The sequence below is a fragment of the Nymphaea colorata genome, chromosome 7, assembly GCF_008831285.2.
Source record: "Nymphaea colorata isolate Beijing-Zhang1983 chromosome 7, ASM883128v2, whole genome shotgun sequence".
Lineage (NCBI taxonomy): Eukaryota > Viridiplantae > Streptophyta > Magnoliopsida > Nymphaeales > Nymphaeaceae > Nymphaea > Nymphaea colorata.
Genome location: NC_045144.1, coordinates 23854527 through 23873950, shown reverse-complemented (window position 1 = coordinate 23873950; position 19424 = coordinate 23854527). Strand labels below are relative to the sequence as shown.

General features: G+C 34.3%; 1 protein-coding gene across 1 annotated transcript in view; it reads left to right on the top strand.

The window, feature by feature from the left end:
• The first annotated feature begins 579 nt into the window (after nucleotides 1-579).
• The window catches only part of LOC116256965 (uncharacterized), a 33929-nt gene continuing 15084 nt past the window's right edge, over nucleotides 580-19424 (top strand). Inside the window, exons 1-2 of the mRNA XM_050078629.1 lie at nucleotides 580-767; nucleotides 4340-4428. Coding sequence (XP_049934586.1) covers nucleotides 580-767; nucleotides 4340-4428 — 277 coding nt within the window. The remainder of the gene's footprint in view (nucleotides 768-4339; nucleotides 4429-19424) is intronic.

The following is a 19424-nucleotide window of genomic DNA, read 5'->3' as shown; positions in this document are numbered from 1 at the left end:
TTTTAGCATGTTTGTTTTTCTTTTTGTTTATGTTTAGTATAATTTAATTCTTGCTTAGTTTAGCATGTTTATTTTCTAGATTATATTAATGTTATTGTCATTAGGATAGGTGTAGGGGTTAGGTATGCCTCTCTCTTTGTTGTCTCTTTATTTCAATTTAATGATGTTGCTTATATAGTTTTACTTAAGTCATGCATATAAAATTTGGTTTTCTTTTGTGCTTTCTTTAATCATGCACTGCACATATCTTTTAATATGCACTAATTCACCTTGCACCCACATGTACCACTTGTCTTAAACAGTCGGCTTAGTAGCATACCCTGTCTATGATACCATGGTGCGGCTAATTTGAAGCCGCACCCGCGTCGACGCGACGCGGTGCGGATTCGGGTGTGGGTACGACCCTGATTCGCACCCAAGACCGTCAACGCTGAGTCAGGTGCGGTCAGACGCACCCAACTAAAAATGTCATTTATTGACTCGCACCCGACTCGCGTCAAACGCGAGTTGGGTGCGGTAAAAAATGAGTCTGGCCCTTTTTGTCTCTTTTTTAGGGTTTTTTTTTTTAATTTTCAACAAATGAACAAAATTAATCGGGCACGACTTTTTTTTCCCCTTTGCTATTTGCTAACGCCTTCTTCGTTCTCTCTCTCTGCTGCGATCCCTTCCACTGGCGGTAGCTTCCTCCCTGTCCGGCAGCCGGCAATAACTTCCTCTCTGTCCGGCGACCGGCATTGGCTGCGATCATCTCTTCCGGTGGCATCCAGGTATTTCGTTTTCTCCAGCCATCTGTGTCCCTATTTTCTCTCGTTTTCTCCAGCGATGTTGTCACCATCGTTCCCTTCTATATCTGTGAAATGTTTCTATTGAGCTCTTGTGAGTCTGTGACCTTGTTCTTAGGACATCGTATTACCGTATTAGCTATTGCAGACTTGCAGAGTTGCAGTGTAGTTTAATGTTACAGGGTAGAATAGGTTAGCATCATATAAATGCTTGTCTCTACTTCTTAATTCTTATATTGGCGAAAATAGCATGCTTGATTGCTTTCTCCTTCTTTGCAAGTTTCATACCCCATGAGTGCATTACTTAATGAGTTTGGGAATGATAGCAAAGATGTTCTAGAAGATATGGGACAGTTGCATAGAGATGTTCTATGGAAAATATCTGCCCTTGAAGATTCCAAAGTTCTTATCCCTTATAGTTATATCAGATGGTGGTGCCTGCTCTTTTGTTCAGCCCCAGAAATCTGACCAGAATGCACATGATAGTGGAGAATAGAAATTAAGTAGCTTTTGCCAATTTCTTGATCCATTGTTGAGGCGTAGATTGTCTGTTTTTGGAGTAGAATCACAATTTTTGGACTTTGTGAGCCTTTACAATGATGTTAGTCGTGCTTCAGCCTTCAGGCATCTAGTGTAGGTTGGGTATAGAATATAGATTCTCAGTCAAACATGGGTATTGGTTCAAATCAGAACCAATTGCAGGTCCCAATTTCTTCAGATGGTGCCTCCACAAGTAAATCAGAGGGTGAACAACTGAGGTCCTTTTATAGCTCGTGCTATGATATGATGAAGTCACTATGCTTTCATGTCAGCCACTTATTTCTTGAATTGGGGAAAGTGATGGTGCTTCCTTCTCGACGATGGGATGATGCCACCACTTTGTCCCCATCAGCCAAGTCTATCTTATTATCTACACTTGCTTGCATCATATTGGACGACTTGAACAACAGAGGTCCTTCTGTTGGGACTTCTTCATCAAAGCCTGGATATATGCTTCATAATTTATATTCTATTCTTTGTCAAGATTATATCATGATTCTCTCTTTGTTGTTCTATTTTTTTTTTCTTGTGCCTTGGTTGATCAAAATGCTAGCTCTCCTTATGCTTGATTGGTGCTTAATGTTAAGATTTGGTTCCTTGATTTTCTCACTTGCTAACCTCTTGTCATTTATTCAATCTAAATGTCACTTGAATTATTTCAATTATTGTTTCATATCCATAGATACTTTTAAAATTAAAGCTCATTTTTCAGTGTTCTATCTGTGCAACAGTGCAAGAGCTGGTCAACACTAGATAACGTGATAAACCATAAAAGATGGCAAACAGAAGGAAGGAAAAGAAGTTGTTTCAGATTCTCCTGCAATAGGTTCTTCATCTAGTGTGAATGTGGATGAAGGTGATGTTTCAAAGTCTTCTACAGTACTTGGTGAAGCATATCCATATGAAGAACAACCACTATGGAAAGAAATGAAAGCGGTCACTAAAGATGTAGGCAGTGGTGGTGGAAATGTGTATTTTGTATGCAAATATTGTGAAACAACATTTGTAGGATCTTACACAAGAATGAAGGCACATTCGTTGAAATTGTCAGGTTATGGAATTCGAGGATGTAAAAAAATTTCAACAGAAAAAGCTCGAGAGTTCAAGAGGTTGCAAGATCGTGTTGATGCAATCCACAACAAGAAGAAAACAAGTATTATTGTGATAAATCCTAAGTGTTCTGATAGAAAAAGAAAGACTATAGAGACATGTTTTGATTCTTGCAGAAGGGCAGAAATAGATAAAGTGATTGCTAAGTTTTTCTATTCTAGCTGCATTCCTTTCAATGTAGTTAGAAATCCATATTGGAAGAAGGCTTGTACTATACTTGCAAATAGCAAATTATCAGGATATATACCTTCTTGTTTAGAAAGGTTGCGTACATCACTTCTTCAAAATGAAAAAAACAAGGTTAAACAAAGTTTAGAAAGAAAAAAGTTATGGAACACAACTAGGGTACCAATTTTTTTCTCATGGGTAGACTGATGTTCAAAGACATCCACTAATTAATTTCATTATCATTGCACGTGATGAACCAATATTTTTGAATGCAGTTGATGCATCTGGAGAATATAATGATGCTAGATATTTGAAGCAATTATTTGTAGAAACCATTAAGGAGGTTGGTCCTGATAAAGTGGTGCAGCTCATTACAGACAATGCTGTTGTATGCAAAAGTGCTGGACTTAGTTTGATGTATATTTTCCACATATTTTTTGGACTCCATGTGTTGCATACACTTTGAATTTAGCATTAAAGGACATATGCAATCCTCCAAGTGAAGATGTAGATCCCAAGGGACATGATCTATTCTCATGGATTCAAGAGATTGACAAAGATGCAAGCAATATTATAATTTTCATCGTCAATCACCAACATGCATTGTTTCTTTTTAGTAGTTATTCTGATTTGAGATTGTTAAAGGTTGCAGAGACAAGATTTGCTTCAATAATTGTCATGTTGAAAGAATTCAAAGAGTGCGAGATGCACTTATTCAGATGGTGTTTAGTAGAGAGTGGAGCTTCTATCGGGTTGAAGATGAGGCTAAAACTCAAAGTATTATAAGCCTTATTGTTGAAACAAATGGTGAGATAAAATTGCATATTTTTTGGATTTCACAAAGCCAATTTGGTGCATGTTGAGAGTTGTTAATAAAGATGAACCTATGCTTCATAATGTTTATGCAATGTGGGAAGATATGATTGAACAAATTCATTATATAGTTTTCAAGAAAGAACAAAAGGACATTGTACTTGATAATTCAGAGTTCTTTGATCACATAAGTACAATATTAGTTGAAAAATGAGATAAAAGCAATACTCCCTTGCATTGCATGACATATTCTTTAAATCCGAAATATTACTCTAAAAAATGGATTGAAGGAGCTCTTGAACGTGTTACTCCAAATCTAGATAATGAGTTAAACACTCAAAGAATGTCATGTATGGACATACTTTTTACAGATTCTTATACCAGAAAACAAGCAATTTATAAATATAACAAGTTTTTTTTAGGAAATTTTAGTTTAGAAGGCGTAGCAACAACAATAGAAGATGATGACGTCAGTCCTTTTGATTAGTGGGCATCTTATGGATTAGAAATGCCCGTGTTTCATAAACTTGCTTTGAGGTTACTATCACAACCTGTTACATCATCGTGTTCTGAAAGAAATTGGAATATATATGGTCATATACACAGCATTAAAAGGAACAAGCTTACTAGCCAACGTGCAGAGGACTTGGTTTATGTGCATTCTAATTTACGTCTTCTTTCAAGGAAAGAAAAAGAATATAGGTATTTTTTATTATGTTGTTTTGCTTTGCTCAATTTCTTATGTTGTGTTAGATTTCTTATATTTTTATGGTCAATATTTTTTATTGTTTAACTTTCATCTTTAATAAAATGTAGTTGTGGATCATCTCAATATTGGGATGTAAATCTAGATGAATTTGATCGATGAAGAACACAATTTACATACTGCTAACATGGATTTTTCTGATCCTGTTATTCCTTCTGAGGCATTCGATGATGATGATATCATTGAAAGCATTAAAGAAAATCAAGATATTGGTGGAAATGGAAGTGAAACGCAACTTTGACAATAGAGGTAATATATATTAATGTATGAATTATGAAGTATGACTGTATGAACTGCGATTTTGTGAACTCAAAACTAGAATATATTTCTTGTTGAGTGTTGAACTGAAGTCTGATGATTGATAATGATATTGATATCATGATTAGCAAATTGCAGTTTTGATGTTGTTATTTAATGATTTTGTGGTTTATGACAATTTTTTGTCATATATATTATATACATATTATTATTATTACAATACATTAATAATAAAAATAATAGTAAATACTCTCACTGCACTGCCGCACCTAAATTTTTTGAAATGTGCCGCACCGGCACCTGCACCCCGCACCTTGGTGACATAGTACCCTATGTGCATTAGCACATGTATGTAAAAATCTGAATTTAGTTTGGTCCTCATCAAGAGCCATTTCAAAATCATAGTTTTCCAAAATATTTTCAGAAATAAGCCTTTCTAAATGATTTTAAAACCCTATACCATGTAGTGGAGTCCAATCTTAGCTTAGTTCTCTAAGACTTAGCTTAGACTGATCTTAGAGCCTACTACTTATAAACCTAGTCCCAAAGCCCAATCTAGTCAAACTTTTTTAAATACTCATTCTTATGAATTGAATGAAATATATATCATACAAAACATAGATTGACTAAAGCCAAACACATTTTTACTCAAACCCATCCAAAGTAGGTTCAATGCCAGTGTAGGCAATACTGAACCCAGTTATTTTGACGAGCTTACTCGTAGCTTATTTGGATCTTGAATTGCAATTCAAAGTGTTGGGTTCAAATCATAAACTTCATCTTGATCCAAACCATGACAAAAACCTGAGCCTACCTACTTAGATTTGGATTTCATGTATGAGATTTTGGATCCCAAGTATTAGAATTTGGATCTTGGATTATGGATCTCACATCTTAGATTTTAGATCTTGGATTTTAAACTTTGAATTTTGAATCAGATTTTGCATACAAATCTCAAAACATAAACTTTAGATCATGGTTTGAATTTTTGGATCTTGAACCTTATGTTATTGACGTTAGATTTCAGATCTCAGATTATAGACCTTGGATTTTGAATTTAACTTTCTACATTTTTGATATCAGATTTCATATCTTAAGCATTGGACTATGGATTTTATGTCTCAGACTTTGGATGTCAAATATTAGATCCTAGATATTGAACCACGATTTAATCTCAGATTTTGGATCCTGAATTTCCCAAATACGGTATGATATTTTGTATCTTCATGACTTCTCCCATTTTAATTTAGAAAAAGAATCTCTCAAATCTTGATCTCAATTTTTTCAGATTCAGATCTTCCTGCTTGGTCCATGTCCTACGTCCGACTCCTAGTAGAGATCGGACTCTAGGTCTACATGACTTAGTTATGCATGCATCGTTTTAGATTTAAGATCTCAATTTGCATTGATGTATGATTATCCAAACATGAACATACTTCAGATTAATTTTTTCTTGCTCATCAGTCCATTTTTAAGATCTACTTAGACTTTATAACATGCATGGTTTCAAAATTAGGGCACGTTTGCTTTCTTAGGTTTCGGACAACATTTAGACTTATAAAACAAAACATTTTAGTCTAGTCCTTGTCAAACCTTGTACTAACAGGTCAGTCCCTTCTCTCAGAATCCCTCACAAGGAAACAAAGGCGAATACAAGTAAACAAGTCTCATTTATTACAGTCTGCATGTAAGATATGATAAAAAGAATTTACATGTAAACAAAAGGGGTGACCAAATGGGACCTGTCACTATCTTGACTAGACAAGGATGTTCCATTTTTCTATGTTTTAGATGTTATTCAACCCTTAGAGCCACTTAGGTACCCTCATTTGATGTATACATATATTTCTAATGTGGATTAGGACTTAGACTTGAAAGAGATTTTTCATGTTCACTCATATAAAGGGTTACACATTATCCCTATTAATTTAGGAGTTGTTTGAAAACAATGTTTGCTTCTCATTTTGATTTTGACCCCCATCTTAGGCTCCATTGCATTAGAGCTAACTGTTTGCACAAGTGTTTGCATGTTTCAAATTTTCTTCTCCCATTTGTCCTAGTTATCACATCACATAATACTCTATGTATGCATTAGCTCAAGGTGGTTTAACGGCTGGACCAACCTACTAGAGGCAGGTATTGGCCCTTCCCTCACCCGTACTAAGACATTAGGTTAGTATATTGGTGAGTGATCAAGGAGAACGAAGACCCAAAATCCTTAGAACCATTTGGAGGAGTCTATGCCACATACTTTGGATTTGTTGTCCAAGTATATGGGCTTATTTAGTCTATGGAACAATTGATGGTCTCAAATCTCAAATATTCAGTTCTGGGTGACCAAACTATTTTTAAACACTTGCATGCTAGAGCCGTGTCATTAGGGGGGTGTTGTTTGAAGCATTTTGTGTGTCTTGTTTGGATACATGTTTATCTTTTTGCATTACATTTCATCAATAGTATGCACTAAATTTTCGTAGAAAACTGGAATGAATTTTCAAAAAAAAAAAAAAAAGCTTTTCTATGTCAAAATCGTCTTGAATTTTCTTTTTTAATGTCATCTAAGATCTCGTAAGCCTTTTAGGGTCAACATTATCATTCTATTTGAATCTCCTATTGGTCGATCCTAACAAACACAGTCTCATCACCTTAGTCTGCCCATCCTCCAATGGTGTATTTATTCACATGTCTGTCTTGATTCTCACCGCATCAGTTTGTTAATCACTACGATCAAGACATTGTTCCTATTTCATATTGTACATTCTACTCTAAGAAGTGTCCTAGATATCAAAACCTATTCTCCAATCATGAGTAGAACATCAGAATTTCAAAGCAAGATTCTTATCATTTCATTTCTTATTCTCTCTCATGCCATGTGGAGATGATTGGGGTCTCTTTCTCAAGTTTTTTTCTTTGAGTCATTTTTCTCCCTTTCATGTTTAAGTGTCTTGGTATTCTTCCATGTGATATACTTCCTGATGGCCAGGATACTCTTCTTTATCTATCCATGCATTCCCTTTCTGCCCTTCATACTGGGGGATCTTTTCTATATGAGATTACAATTTACAAGGAAATAACCACAAAAGGTTTTCAATAAGAAAATTTCAAAGTTTTCAAAATCTAGGAGCAATCAGTTCACAAGTTTCCACATCCAAGTGCCTACCAATTTTTTAAGTTTTGTCAAAAGACTTAAGTTTTCAAGCATTTATGGCTTTCCCAATTTTGCACACCCATGAACACAAGTTTTGAATTCCACATTTCAATGCTCACAAATTTTTCAATCTTGCATTTTGGTGCCCGAAAGTTTTTCAAATTTTGCATCATGATCCATGCAAGTTTTCAAAAATTCACACAAGCTTTCCAATCTCGCACTTGGGTGTGCACAGATTCTCCAATTTCATAAGTTTTCAAAATTTTGCACATTGGTGCACACAAATTTTTCAATTCCACAAGTTTTCCAAAATTTCACATACTGCATATCCATTTTTCAATTTTACAGGTTTTCCAAAGATCACACTTTGGTGCACACTGTTTTACAAACTTTTACACTTTGGTCCACAAAGGGTCTTCAAATTTGATGCTATGGTCTGTATAGGTCTTCCGATTTCCAATTTTGCATATCCAAGTGCACAAGTTTACTAATCACATACAAGTTTTTCAAAACTCTCACTTTGGAGCATTCATGTTTTCACAAGTTTTTCTATTTTATAAGTTTTCAAAGGTTAGTGCACACAAGTTTTTCAAATCTGGCACCTTGGTGTACACATGCTTTCAAATTTCACAAGTTCTCGAAGTCTTACACCTTTGTGCGTACAGGTCTTCAAATTTCGGAAGTTTGTCAAATCTTGCACATTCTACGTAGGTTTTTCCATTTCACAAGTTTATCAATTTTTTTACATCTTGGTGCACGTCGGTTTTCAAAATTCACAAGTTGTTCTAAATCTTACACCTTGGTGCATACAAGTTTTTCAATTTCACATGTTTTTCAAAGTTTCACACTTTGGTGGGCACAAGTTTTTCAATTTCACAAGTTTCTTTTCAAAAACTTCACACATTATTGCAAGTAGGCTTTCGAATTTCACAAGTTTTCCAAAGGTCACCACCTTAGTGCACATGGGTTTTCAAATTTCACAAGTTTTTGATATTTCATGCCTTAGTGCACATAGGTTTTCAAATCTCACAAGCTTTCCCAATCTCGCACCTTGGTGTGCACAATTTTTTTCAATCACACAAGTTTTTCCAATATCCCACTCTGGTGTACACAATTTTTTCAATACCTGAACCCTAGTGCACACAAGTTTTTTAATTTTGCACTTCAATGCATACAAATTTATGAAATTCACATTTTAATGCCTCAAATTTTTAAATCATATATATGTTTTCAATTGCACACAAGTTTTCTCATTTCCATACAACTTTTGTAGTTTTTCACATGATTGTGCACTTCAGTGCAAATAAATTTCACAAGTAATTTTGTCTCGGCACAACATTTTCGCGCTTTAGTGCATAAAAGTTTTTAAAATTTCACACTTTAGTGCATATGAGTTTATCGAAATTTGCACATTAGTGCACAACCTTTTCAAACACATGCAAATTTTCAGGTTTGTACATCAATGTAGGCAAGTTTTTTATTCACATACAAGTGCGAACAAGTTTTCAATCTTACACTTTGGTTCACCCAAATTACCATAAATTTTATGCTTTCGTATGTGGTTTTGCATTTTGATACAGCCAAAGTTTTACAAGTTTTCAAAATGATTATGTGCTTTAGCCAATTTTTTATGCCTCAGGGCACACAAGTTTTACAAGAACATGCATTGGTATAAGATTTCACAATTCAACGACCCCAAATAAATGTGTCTTGGCATAAAATTTTACGCTTCAATGCACCGAAAGAAACGTATCAGTTGACAAAAGTTTACAAAATTTCATATTCTAGTATAAGCTTTCATGCTTTGGTTCCCTTAAGTAAACATGCCTTGGCATAAGATTCCACGATGTCCCCCAAATAAACATACCAATCCATAAATTTTTGTGCTTTAATGCACACAAGTCTCATGTTTTGGTGTAAGATTTTTGTGCTTTAGTACATACAAGTAAACACGCTTTGCTGTAAGATTTCATCCTTCAACACCTTCAAGTAAACGAGCATTGACATAAGATTTCGTGCTTTGACGCACCCAAGTAAAGGTACTAATCTGCATAAGTCTTCAAAGTTTTGATTCCATTATATGATTTTTGCACTTTGGTGCAACTAAGTAAATGTGTCTTAGCATAAGATTTCATGCTTTAGAGCCCCCAAGTATATGTACCATTGCATAAGATTTCGTGCTTCGGCTCACACAAATACACACACTTGAACATATATTTCCACACTTTGGTGCACATGTCCACACTTCGGCCCACATTTTCATGCTTTGCCACATACAAAATTTAAATATTTTCTATTGTATAAGCACTTGTGTTCATAAAGGACCCACAAGCACTCATATTCATAAGAGACCCACAAACACCAGTATTTGTACGGAACCCACAAGCACTAATACATATATGAAACCCTAATGCACCCATATTTGTACGGGACCCACAATCACTCATATTTATACAAGACCCACAAGCACAAGCACTCATACATATATGAAACCCTAAAGCACCCATATTTGTACGGGACCCACAATCACTCATATTTATACAAGACCCACAAGCACCCATATCTGTGTGGGACCCACAAGAAAAAAAAACTTGCACTTTAATGTAAGATTTCACACTTTAGTACATATTTTAACACTTCAGTGCACATTTTCATGCCTTGGCATGTAGAAGTATCATAGACATTTATAGTATGATGAAACACTCCTTACAAGTTATCATAAAGCATCTTGCAAGCACTTAATGATATCAGTTTTTCTACATGGACAAAAAAAAATTCAGTTAGTTTGATGGTCGTTGAGGGACGAGTTTTAAGAGGACAACATCATAAGTCATGAGAAGAGCTCAAAGAAATAGAGGGAATGAAAGTCTAGGAAATGTCATTGGCTTTGACTCATTTAGTAAAACAATTGCTTACCAAAAATTAATAAGAAAACAAAAGATCAAATTGACACAACCAAATCAGGACTAAGAACAAAAAATGAATGAAAATAAGTGCTGAAAGATAAGCTAAGGGAAAATGTAGTCATATCAGTACTCAAGAGTAAAGATGATTTGAGTCTATCCTATGAGTTATGTGATCGATGAATGTTTGTCTATTTAAGTCTTCTAAAGCCTTTTGGACTCAACCAAGTAAGTTTGAGGCTCGTTCTACACTAGTACCCTAAGGCCAACTGGTCTAGGAGATGTCGACCCAAGACTTGTTACAAGGGTTCAGTAGAAAGCCCAATAGACATGACATTGCACATGATAAAGCTACCTAGCCATCAAAGCGATCGAGCCTTGTAGTAGCCTGTGGGGTAGTAAGGTGTTTCCCTTATGGATGAAGGTCAACCCAAAATATCAAGAAAACAAGAGAAGAGTAAAAGAACAACAAATGGCCAATTTAAGAACAAAATGAGTGAAATGCCTTTCTGAAATGCCAAGGGAGACCATGTCCAAGAATTCTCTAATGAATAAAAGTCAGAATAGTGACAAATCCTGCACTAAGAAACATATGACACAGAGAGCAACTCTTCCTTTCCTTATCATTTGGAAATGAAAGAACAATTGTTTTAGATGAATTTCATAACATTGGTTGGAAAGTTTTTGATTCTACAAAAAACAAAATCATGCAAGTTCATACAAGATAGAAGATATACAAGCAAAAGAATTTTATCAAAGTTGATAAGCACTTTTACAAGTCCACAAGTATTTCACAATCATTCACATGAGATTGTCATGCTTCAGCACAAACAAGCATACCAGAACATGCATTTCATTGCATGAATTTTACAAGCATTTCACAAGCACTCAGGTGAGAATTTCATGTTCTGGTGCAAACAAGCACACAAGAACATGTGTTGTATGAATTCTACAAGCATTTTCATGAGCACTCAAATTTTACAAGGATTTTTATGCTACAGTGCACACATGCAAACAAGTACTCCAATGAATATATTCCACAAGAATTTTCAAGCATTTTCACAAGCATCACGCCAGTATTGACACCAGGGCATTTTTTTATATATAATTTCAAACTAGATTTTTCTTTTTGAAACTCTGGTTTAAAAAATAGTGTCATTTTCAAGATGGGTGTTCGATCTTTGCCACTAGGCACGGTTCTCAGCTCAGTAGCAAAGAGGGGTGTTTGTGAACACCCAAAATTTTTACAATTCCAAATGACTATTTTGCCCTTCATCATCAGATCTCTAAATAGATTTTCAATGACTAATTTTCAAGAACAAGGTCATTTTTGAGTCAAACAAGCGCTTTTCACACCAACATTGAACACCTAGACCCAGACCACCTAGGTTGGCCAAACTATAACTTTTTGCGTCTCCATCCTAGCATTACACCCAGAAAGTAGGAATTTTCTCCAAAATTTCTAAAAAACACTTAACATTTGAGCAATTAAGCGATTTTTCAATTTTACATGAACCCAAGAGTAGCTAGAGTTACACCAGAGTGATTTTAGTCTAATGCCAACTCCCCTAAAGCTCAGATCAGCTTCTGAAACTATGATCTTTAGCTCAACCAAGCCAAAACAAGTATACCTTAATGGAGAGAAAGTTTTATTTCACTGAGTTTGAGTCAGCCAGCCTAAGTTTCATTCATGTACTAACTTGCAGATTTCTACTGGGTCTTTCTCTGTCCTATTTTCAGGGGGTTTGAGTTTAATTTGAGCTCAACTTGGAAGTTTGAGCTAAAATTGAGCTAGAGCCATGTTTATTACTTATACATGAAGTTTTCTTCTGTTGGACTTGAGTTCATTTATCTTGGTTTGAGTTCAATTTAGTTTTGAGTGCTTTCTCTCTCTTGTTTTTAGGGGTTTGAGCTGAATTTGAGCTCAATTTGGTAGAGTCAGCTAAAACTAAGGTAGAACAATGTTCATCATGTATAAATTAAGTTTGCATTAGTTCCGTTCGAGTTCATTCATCTCGGTTTGAGTATAATTCAGTTTTGAGTACTTTCTCTCTCCTTTTTTAAGGGTTTGAGCTGAATTTGAGCTCAACCTGATAGAGTGAGCTGAAACCGAGTCGGGATTATGTTTATCATGAGCAAATCAATACTCTCTTTGTTTTGTTTGAGTTAATTCCTTTCGGTCTGAGTTCAATTCAATTCTGAAGGCCATGGAAATCTTTCCTAGTGCTTGCTATACTCTATAAACTTTTGTCCAGCTCAATCCTTTTAAAATTAAATCGAATTTCTCTGATCTTTCATTATGTCCTTATAAGTAAATAGATTTTTGAGTGCCCTTAGCCTCCGATCTTTCAGCATGTCCTTATGATAAATAGCTTTCCCAAGTGCCCTTAGCTCGAACTGCAAAAATTTCAATAAAAATCTGATTTTTATGGCCTTCTTTGATTTCTCTTTATAAATGTGTCATACATGGCTTGGTAAAAATTTGTTTTTTGATTTTTAGAGCAATCCGAGAGGAATTTTTCAACAAGATTTTAACCAGTGCCTACTTAGGACCCTAGCCATAGGTTGGTTCAGTCAAATCAAGAAAATTCATTAAAACTCTTGAAATACACACATGAGAATGATCATTTCATTTTTTACTCATATTCTTCTACATAAACATGGGGTATGAGTCACGTCACTTTATTTGATTCCAGATCCTTAATGCAAGCCCATCTCTTTATTGGAACATGTTTCAGCCCACAATCACACACAAGGGGGTATTTTGGCCATTTGCCACCATGCACATATTTTTTTATGAAACCTAACTTAGGAACCACTTGAACTTAAGTTAGCTTTTCATAAACATTTCATGTATCTATTTGGCCTAAGCCCAAGGCTATCCCGATTACACATCAAAACTGAATTTTTCCAATGGTTGCATCTAGGTTGAGCCTACACACAACCTAGGTCTGAACCCAATTGTTTTTTTCAGAAACTAAACTTGACCCAGGTTTAGGCCATGTCATACAGCTTGAACCCACCTAGCCAACCTCAAGCTAGGTCCTGGTCCTTGCCATTTTCAGTCTCCATTTCATACTTCTGATCCAGATTATATGCAAGTCTTATTTATATGTCTGGAACTCATATCCATGTCTCAGATCTAATCTATCTTTATAGATCTAGATCCACAATTCTCCTTTTAGATCATGGACATTGAATCATAACTCAAACTCCTATACCATATCTAGATCCATCTTTTTAGAAGTTCCTTTGAATCTAGACTTGGATTTGAGTCTCAGCATCAAACCTAGATCGAGGATCCACATGTGAGTTCAATACATATTATATCCCAAAAACATATAGTGATTTTCTCACTTCATGGTTAATGTCTGTTCACACATAAGCAATTGATATGTCTAGGATTTTTAGCTGGTTACTCTGGCACATACATAATTGGTATTTGTATGTTGTTGGGATGAACATTTTTTTGATTTATATCAAGTCTTAGAATAAGGTTTAAAAGTGTGTTTTTTCTTCTTTGTATTTTCACTTTGATCATTTTTCCATACTCAATGTCAATCCAAATACTTTATCAAGAATTGATAAAGCACTTCTCCATGCATGCGTGGCTTTTTACAGAATCGAGCTTGAAGTTTGGACGAGATCACAATGAGCAAAATACGAATGAAAATATAATTTTAACTTGTGGTTTGGAGTGTTGAATTGGAGAGAGAATGCCAAAAGTTTATTCTTCAATTGAAAATTCCAAGGGGGTTTTGCACCTTCTCTCTCTAGGTCCTCACACCCTCCTTTTGAAGACACACTTTAAGCTATTACTTGAGAAGCACAAAAAGTTGTTAAAAATTTCAATCAGGTATTCAGGAAAGGAGTCTTCCTCAAAATAAGTTAAATTTTAAGAGAGTCTTTGTCTAAGTCTTGGTTTAGGCTACATTAGCATTTATCCTAGACTCAACCAGACTCAGCGTGGGGGGTTCATGGGGATGGGTTCTACAAGAAAACCAGCTTTAGGAAATTTCCTTTTTCCTTTTTTTTTCTTTTTGTATTTGCAGTTTAGTTTTGCTTTTAGCATGTTTAGTTTAGTTTTCTTTTTGCTTTTAGCATGTTTAGTTTAGTTTTCCTTTTGCTTTTAGCATGTTTAGTTATCTTTTTGTTTGTATTTAGTATAGTTTAATTCTTGCTTAGTTTAGCATGTTTGTTCTCTAGATTAGATTTATTTTAATGTCTTTTACCTGACCCTCTCTTCCTTGTCTCTTTCTTTTAATTTAATATTGTTGCTTATGTAGTTTTACTTAAAGTCATGCATATAGAATGTAGTTTTCTTTTGTGCTTTCTTCAATCATTCATAGCACATACGTTTTAATATGCACTAATTCACCTTGCATACACATGAACCACTTGTCTAAAACTAGACAGGGTCAGCCTAGTAGCATACCCTGTGTGCATTAGCCCATGTATGTGAAAATTTGAATCTATTTGGTCCTCATACAAGTCATAGTTTTCCAAAATATTTTCAGAACAACTTTTCTAAATGATTTTAAAAACCTAGGGCATGTAGATATGAAGTCCAAACCTAGCTTAGTTCTCTATGACTTAGTTCAGACTGGTCATAGAGCCTACTCTTCACAACCTAGTCCCAAAGCCTAGATCTAGTCAAACTTCCTTAAATACTCATTCATATGAAATAAATGAAATATCTATTATATAACACATGGATTGACTTACGATAAACATATTTTTAGTCAAACCCATCATAAGTTGGTTCAAACTCAGTGTAGGCAAGACTGAACCTAGTTCTTTTGACCAGCTTACCCCAAGCCCATTTGGATCTTGAATTTCAATTCCATGTGTTGGATTCAAACTTCATCTTGATATAAACCATGACATTAAACCGAGTCAACCTACTAAGATTTGGATCTCAAGTATTCGATTTTGATTCCTAAGCATTAGATTTTGGATCTTGATGGATCTCACATCTTATATTTAAGATCTTAGATTTTAGGCTTTAGATTTTGAATCACATTTATCATACGAGTCTCAAATCATAAACTTTAGATCATGTTTATTTAAGTTTGGATCTTGAACCTTATATTAAGGAATTTATATTTTAGATCTTAGATTATATATCTTGGATCTTGGATTTTGGATTTATGAATCTAGATTTTGGGTATCAGTTTTCAAAGCTTAAGCATTGGATTATGGATTTTGTGTTTCAGATTTTGGATCTCAAAATTAGAACATTGGATATTGAACCATGATTTCAAATCTCAGATTTTGGATCCTGACTTTCCCTAACATGATGTCATATTATGTATCTTCATGACATCTCTTATTTCAATTTAGAACAAGAATCTCTCAATTCCTGGTGTCAATTTTTTTCAAATTCAAATCTCTCCGCTAGGTCCATGTCCTACATCCTAGTCCAAGTAGAAACTAGACTCTAGGTCTGCATGACTTAGCCTTGCATGCATCATTTTAGATATGAGAGCTTGATTTGCATTGATTTATGATGGTCTGGAGATGAACAAACTTTAGATTAATTTCTTTTTGTTTATAAGTCCATTTTTTAGATCTACTTAGATTTTAAAACATGCATGATTTTAAAATTATGGTACGTTTCCTTTCTCAGATTTTGGATGATATTTAGTCTGAGAAAGCCAAACATTTTAGTCTAGTTCTTGGTTTGGTTACCCCTGGTAAATGCACCAAAAATAGTCAGACTCCATACCGATAGGTCAGTCCAATCTCTCAGAATTCCACACAAAGAAACAAAGACAAGTATAGGTAAACAAGTTTCATTTATTATGTTTTGCATGTAAGATTTGGTAAAAAAAAAAAAATACACGTAAATTTCAAAAACCTATTTTCATGTATACCATTGAAGAACATGTTATAGAATCCTACTTTCATGTCTATATTTGATAACACAAGAACATGTTATAGAAACACTGTTACAAAAGCCATACCAAGAATTTGTTATATCCAAATCAATGCATTCATTAACAAGATCCTGTTAAAGCAAGATAATGCATAAAACACCCATGTAGCAAAATCAGCTCCTTTGAATTGATTCATCTAACAAAAACATCATTAGTTTTAATTGTTCAAATATTTATATAGTCAACAATATCAAATGAAACTACAAAATATCACAATACAAATAGTTTAATGTCAACTATTGGGTGTTATATGCTGGAATATATAAACATAAAATGAACACAAAAATTTAACAAGACTAGACCTACTACAAACACATCGATAACAATGACAACTCACTAGAAACTGGTCTTCTACCTCCAATACTATATGTGTCTCTAGTTTTTCACTCAAAAAACACATAATAGTTGGAACGTGGTATCATTGTATGGTTCCTGCGTTTGTGAGGGGACAGATAAGTTATTGAATTATCAATAAGAAGCATTAATGTAGTCAATTATAACTCAAACAATGACATATAACATAATGAGCACATAAAATAAAGAGTATCTTACTTGAGCTATAATAATTCCTCAATGCTGAAGTAGTTTGTTCATGAAGTTCATTCTTTGCTACCACATGTTTGTGTTTATTGAGTATGTCTATTATTATTTACAATTTCACTTACTTCTCTACCATTCGTGTTGTCAGGAAAAAATTGTTCAAAATACATGCTGCTTATTTGGGTAATCAAAGCATGAATGGGTAGTTTCTTTGTAATGTAATACATAACTATATGAGAGTACAAGACATTAGGTTTTCGTTTCTCACCAAATTGGTTAAATACCATATGCATAGATATGGTTGGTTCTTAAGTCCTTTTTTTTCAATTAAATCCTTGGATTTTATCCCTTAAAAAGTCAATGGGCACTTGCTGATTAAAGGAAACCATATTTGACAGTTTTGGTTAAAAGAAAAAGACTCCTATTAAAAATATGATGATGGTCAGCTTCAAATTTCACTTAATAGAAAAGCTTCTAAAGGGATGGCATAATCCTACTGTAAGCATCAAGGCGGCATGGACCTTGAAGTTGACATTGTAACAGCCCTAATTTTTGAAGCCATTTTCTTTAAAAAAAATTAAAATCTTTTTAACTTCAAAATCCAAGCACATGGGAAATACCTGTCAAAAAACAACTTATAAAATCATTAGGCATCTTTACCAACTAGCTTTAAACTATTAACATTAATAATAATTTAAATTCAACCATCAAACCAATGTTTCATAAAAGTAGAAAATAAAAAAAGTCATGTGAATCACAAAATCTAAATCAAAACATTGACCGGTTGGGAAACATTAGATCATGACACAATGTAGCTACTTCGTTACTCCACGATCACCTGAAAAAGAACTTGAGAAATTTCTTAATACAATCGTTTTATTCCAGCTCACATGGTTAGCAATGCAACATACAACATACCTTATTATCAAATCAAACTTAAGAGTTCTAATGTATACATTCAATATCTATATGCACATGGACAAAAATAACTAGCATTCATAGTAACATTCATCATAAATTCATGTATGAATGCATGTAATATTAATTATCTGTTAGCGTGATTGCAACCATGATTTAGTTTCTTTTGCTGACAAGGCATAGGCACTATGTGGGTGGTGATTCGACCTCACTGGTTAATTTACACAACAATTTTTGTTTTATACAATGCCTATAGGTACAACTAAAAACATCAACAACATACATGACTAGGTGTCAGCACTAAACTTATAGATGGACCGCTGTCTTCCTCCACTGAATTAGGCCTTAAACAGCAAGTTGGATGTTGGTCCCCAAATCTCATGGTGAAGGAATGGATCACCCCTAAATATGTTTTCTAGGTAAACACATGGCAGAAACAACAATAACAAAATAACCAAAAACCCAGATGGTGAATATTGGCCCTACTTAGCTTCACACAGTAGGTAAGGGAAACCCTTACCTCCTTCCCATGCCACAAGAGATCGTACTACTCTATTCCTTTGAATAGTTCAAACCATTAAAGTCAGACCAGATATGCATAATCATTACGAGTATTTATTGTTAACATAGTCATTTAAGCCTACTTTTGATGCATATACTATTTTTCTCATATGATTCATTTACTGTATTTGCTTAACACATAATTAACAAACATCATATATAGTATGTATGGACTTGGATAAATGATATAATATAATTTTATGGCCATCAGGACCAATTCTCAGTTGTATGTTCACAAGTACATGTATTTCATTCACTAGCACAAAAGTCTAAATCTTGAATATTAATTCAAGAAAATTAATAACTTTGCAAAACACAAGCACTTTCAAGCTAACTTATATCTAGATCCAAATCTCATTGCAATTCAAATAATGCATAAAACAAACACATGATTATGACATGCTTACTTTGCTAAAAACTATTTGTTTGGTTATTTTTGTATCTGCTTGTTCTGGATGGAGCTTATATCAGCTTAATGTTAAAAATGCTTCTCTAAGGGGTTCATTCTGAGACAACATATATGCAGCAAGCTCATGGCTTTGAGTGATAAGGGAGTGTACAAAGGTGGGCTTATTGAAGAAGGTGATTGTTTGCACCCCTCCCTGTGTGCTCTATATTTTGTTTGTAGAAACAGGAAGTTATGCAAATCAACAAAATTTTAAATTGGATTCTGTGAAAAGTTCAAGTGAAAGGAATCCGCCCATCGATACAAGGTCTAACTCTTCCTCCCGCCTTTAACAGAGGTAATTAGACCAAGGACTAAGGATTTTTTGGATCATGTGCAAGTCATTTGGTTTATGCAAATCCTATATGTTTGTGAATAAAAGCTTTGGATTTGAAATTGAAAGTTCATTTCAATCTTAACTTTGGAACAAGCGAATTGAGCCTGTTTTTGTCAAATTGGTGTGGAATTTGGATAAATTGTTTGGAAATTTGACATGTTTTGACAAGTTATTCAACTTGTTTAAGAGAATTTGA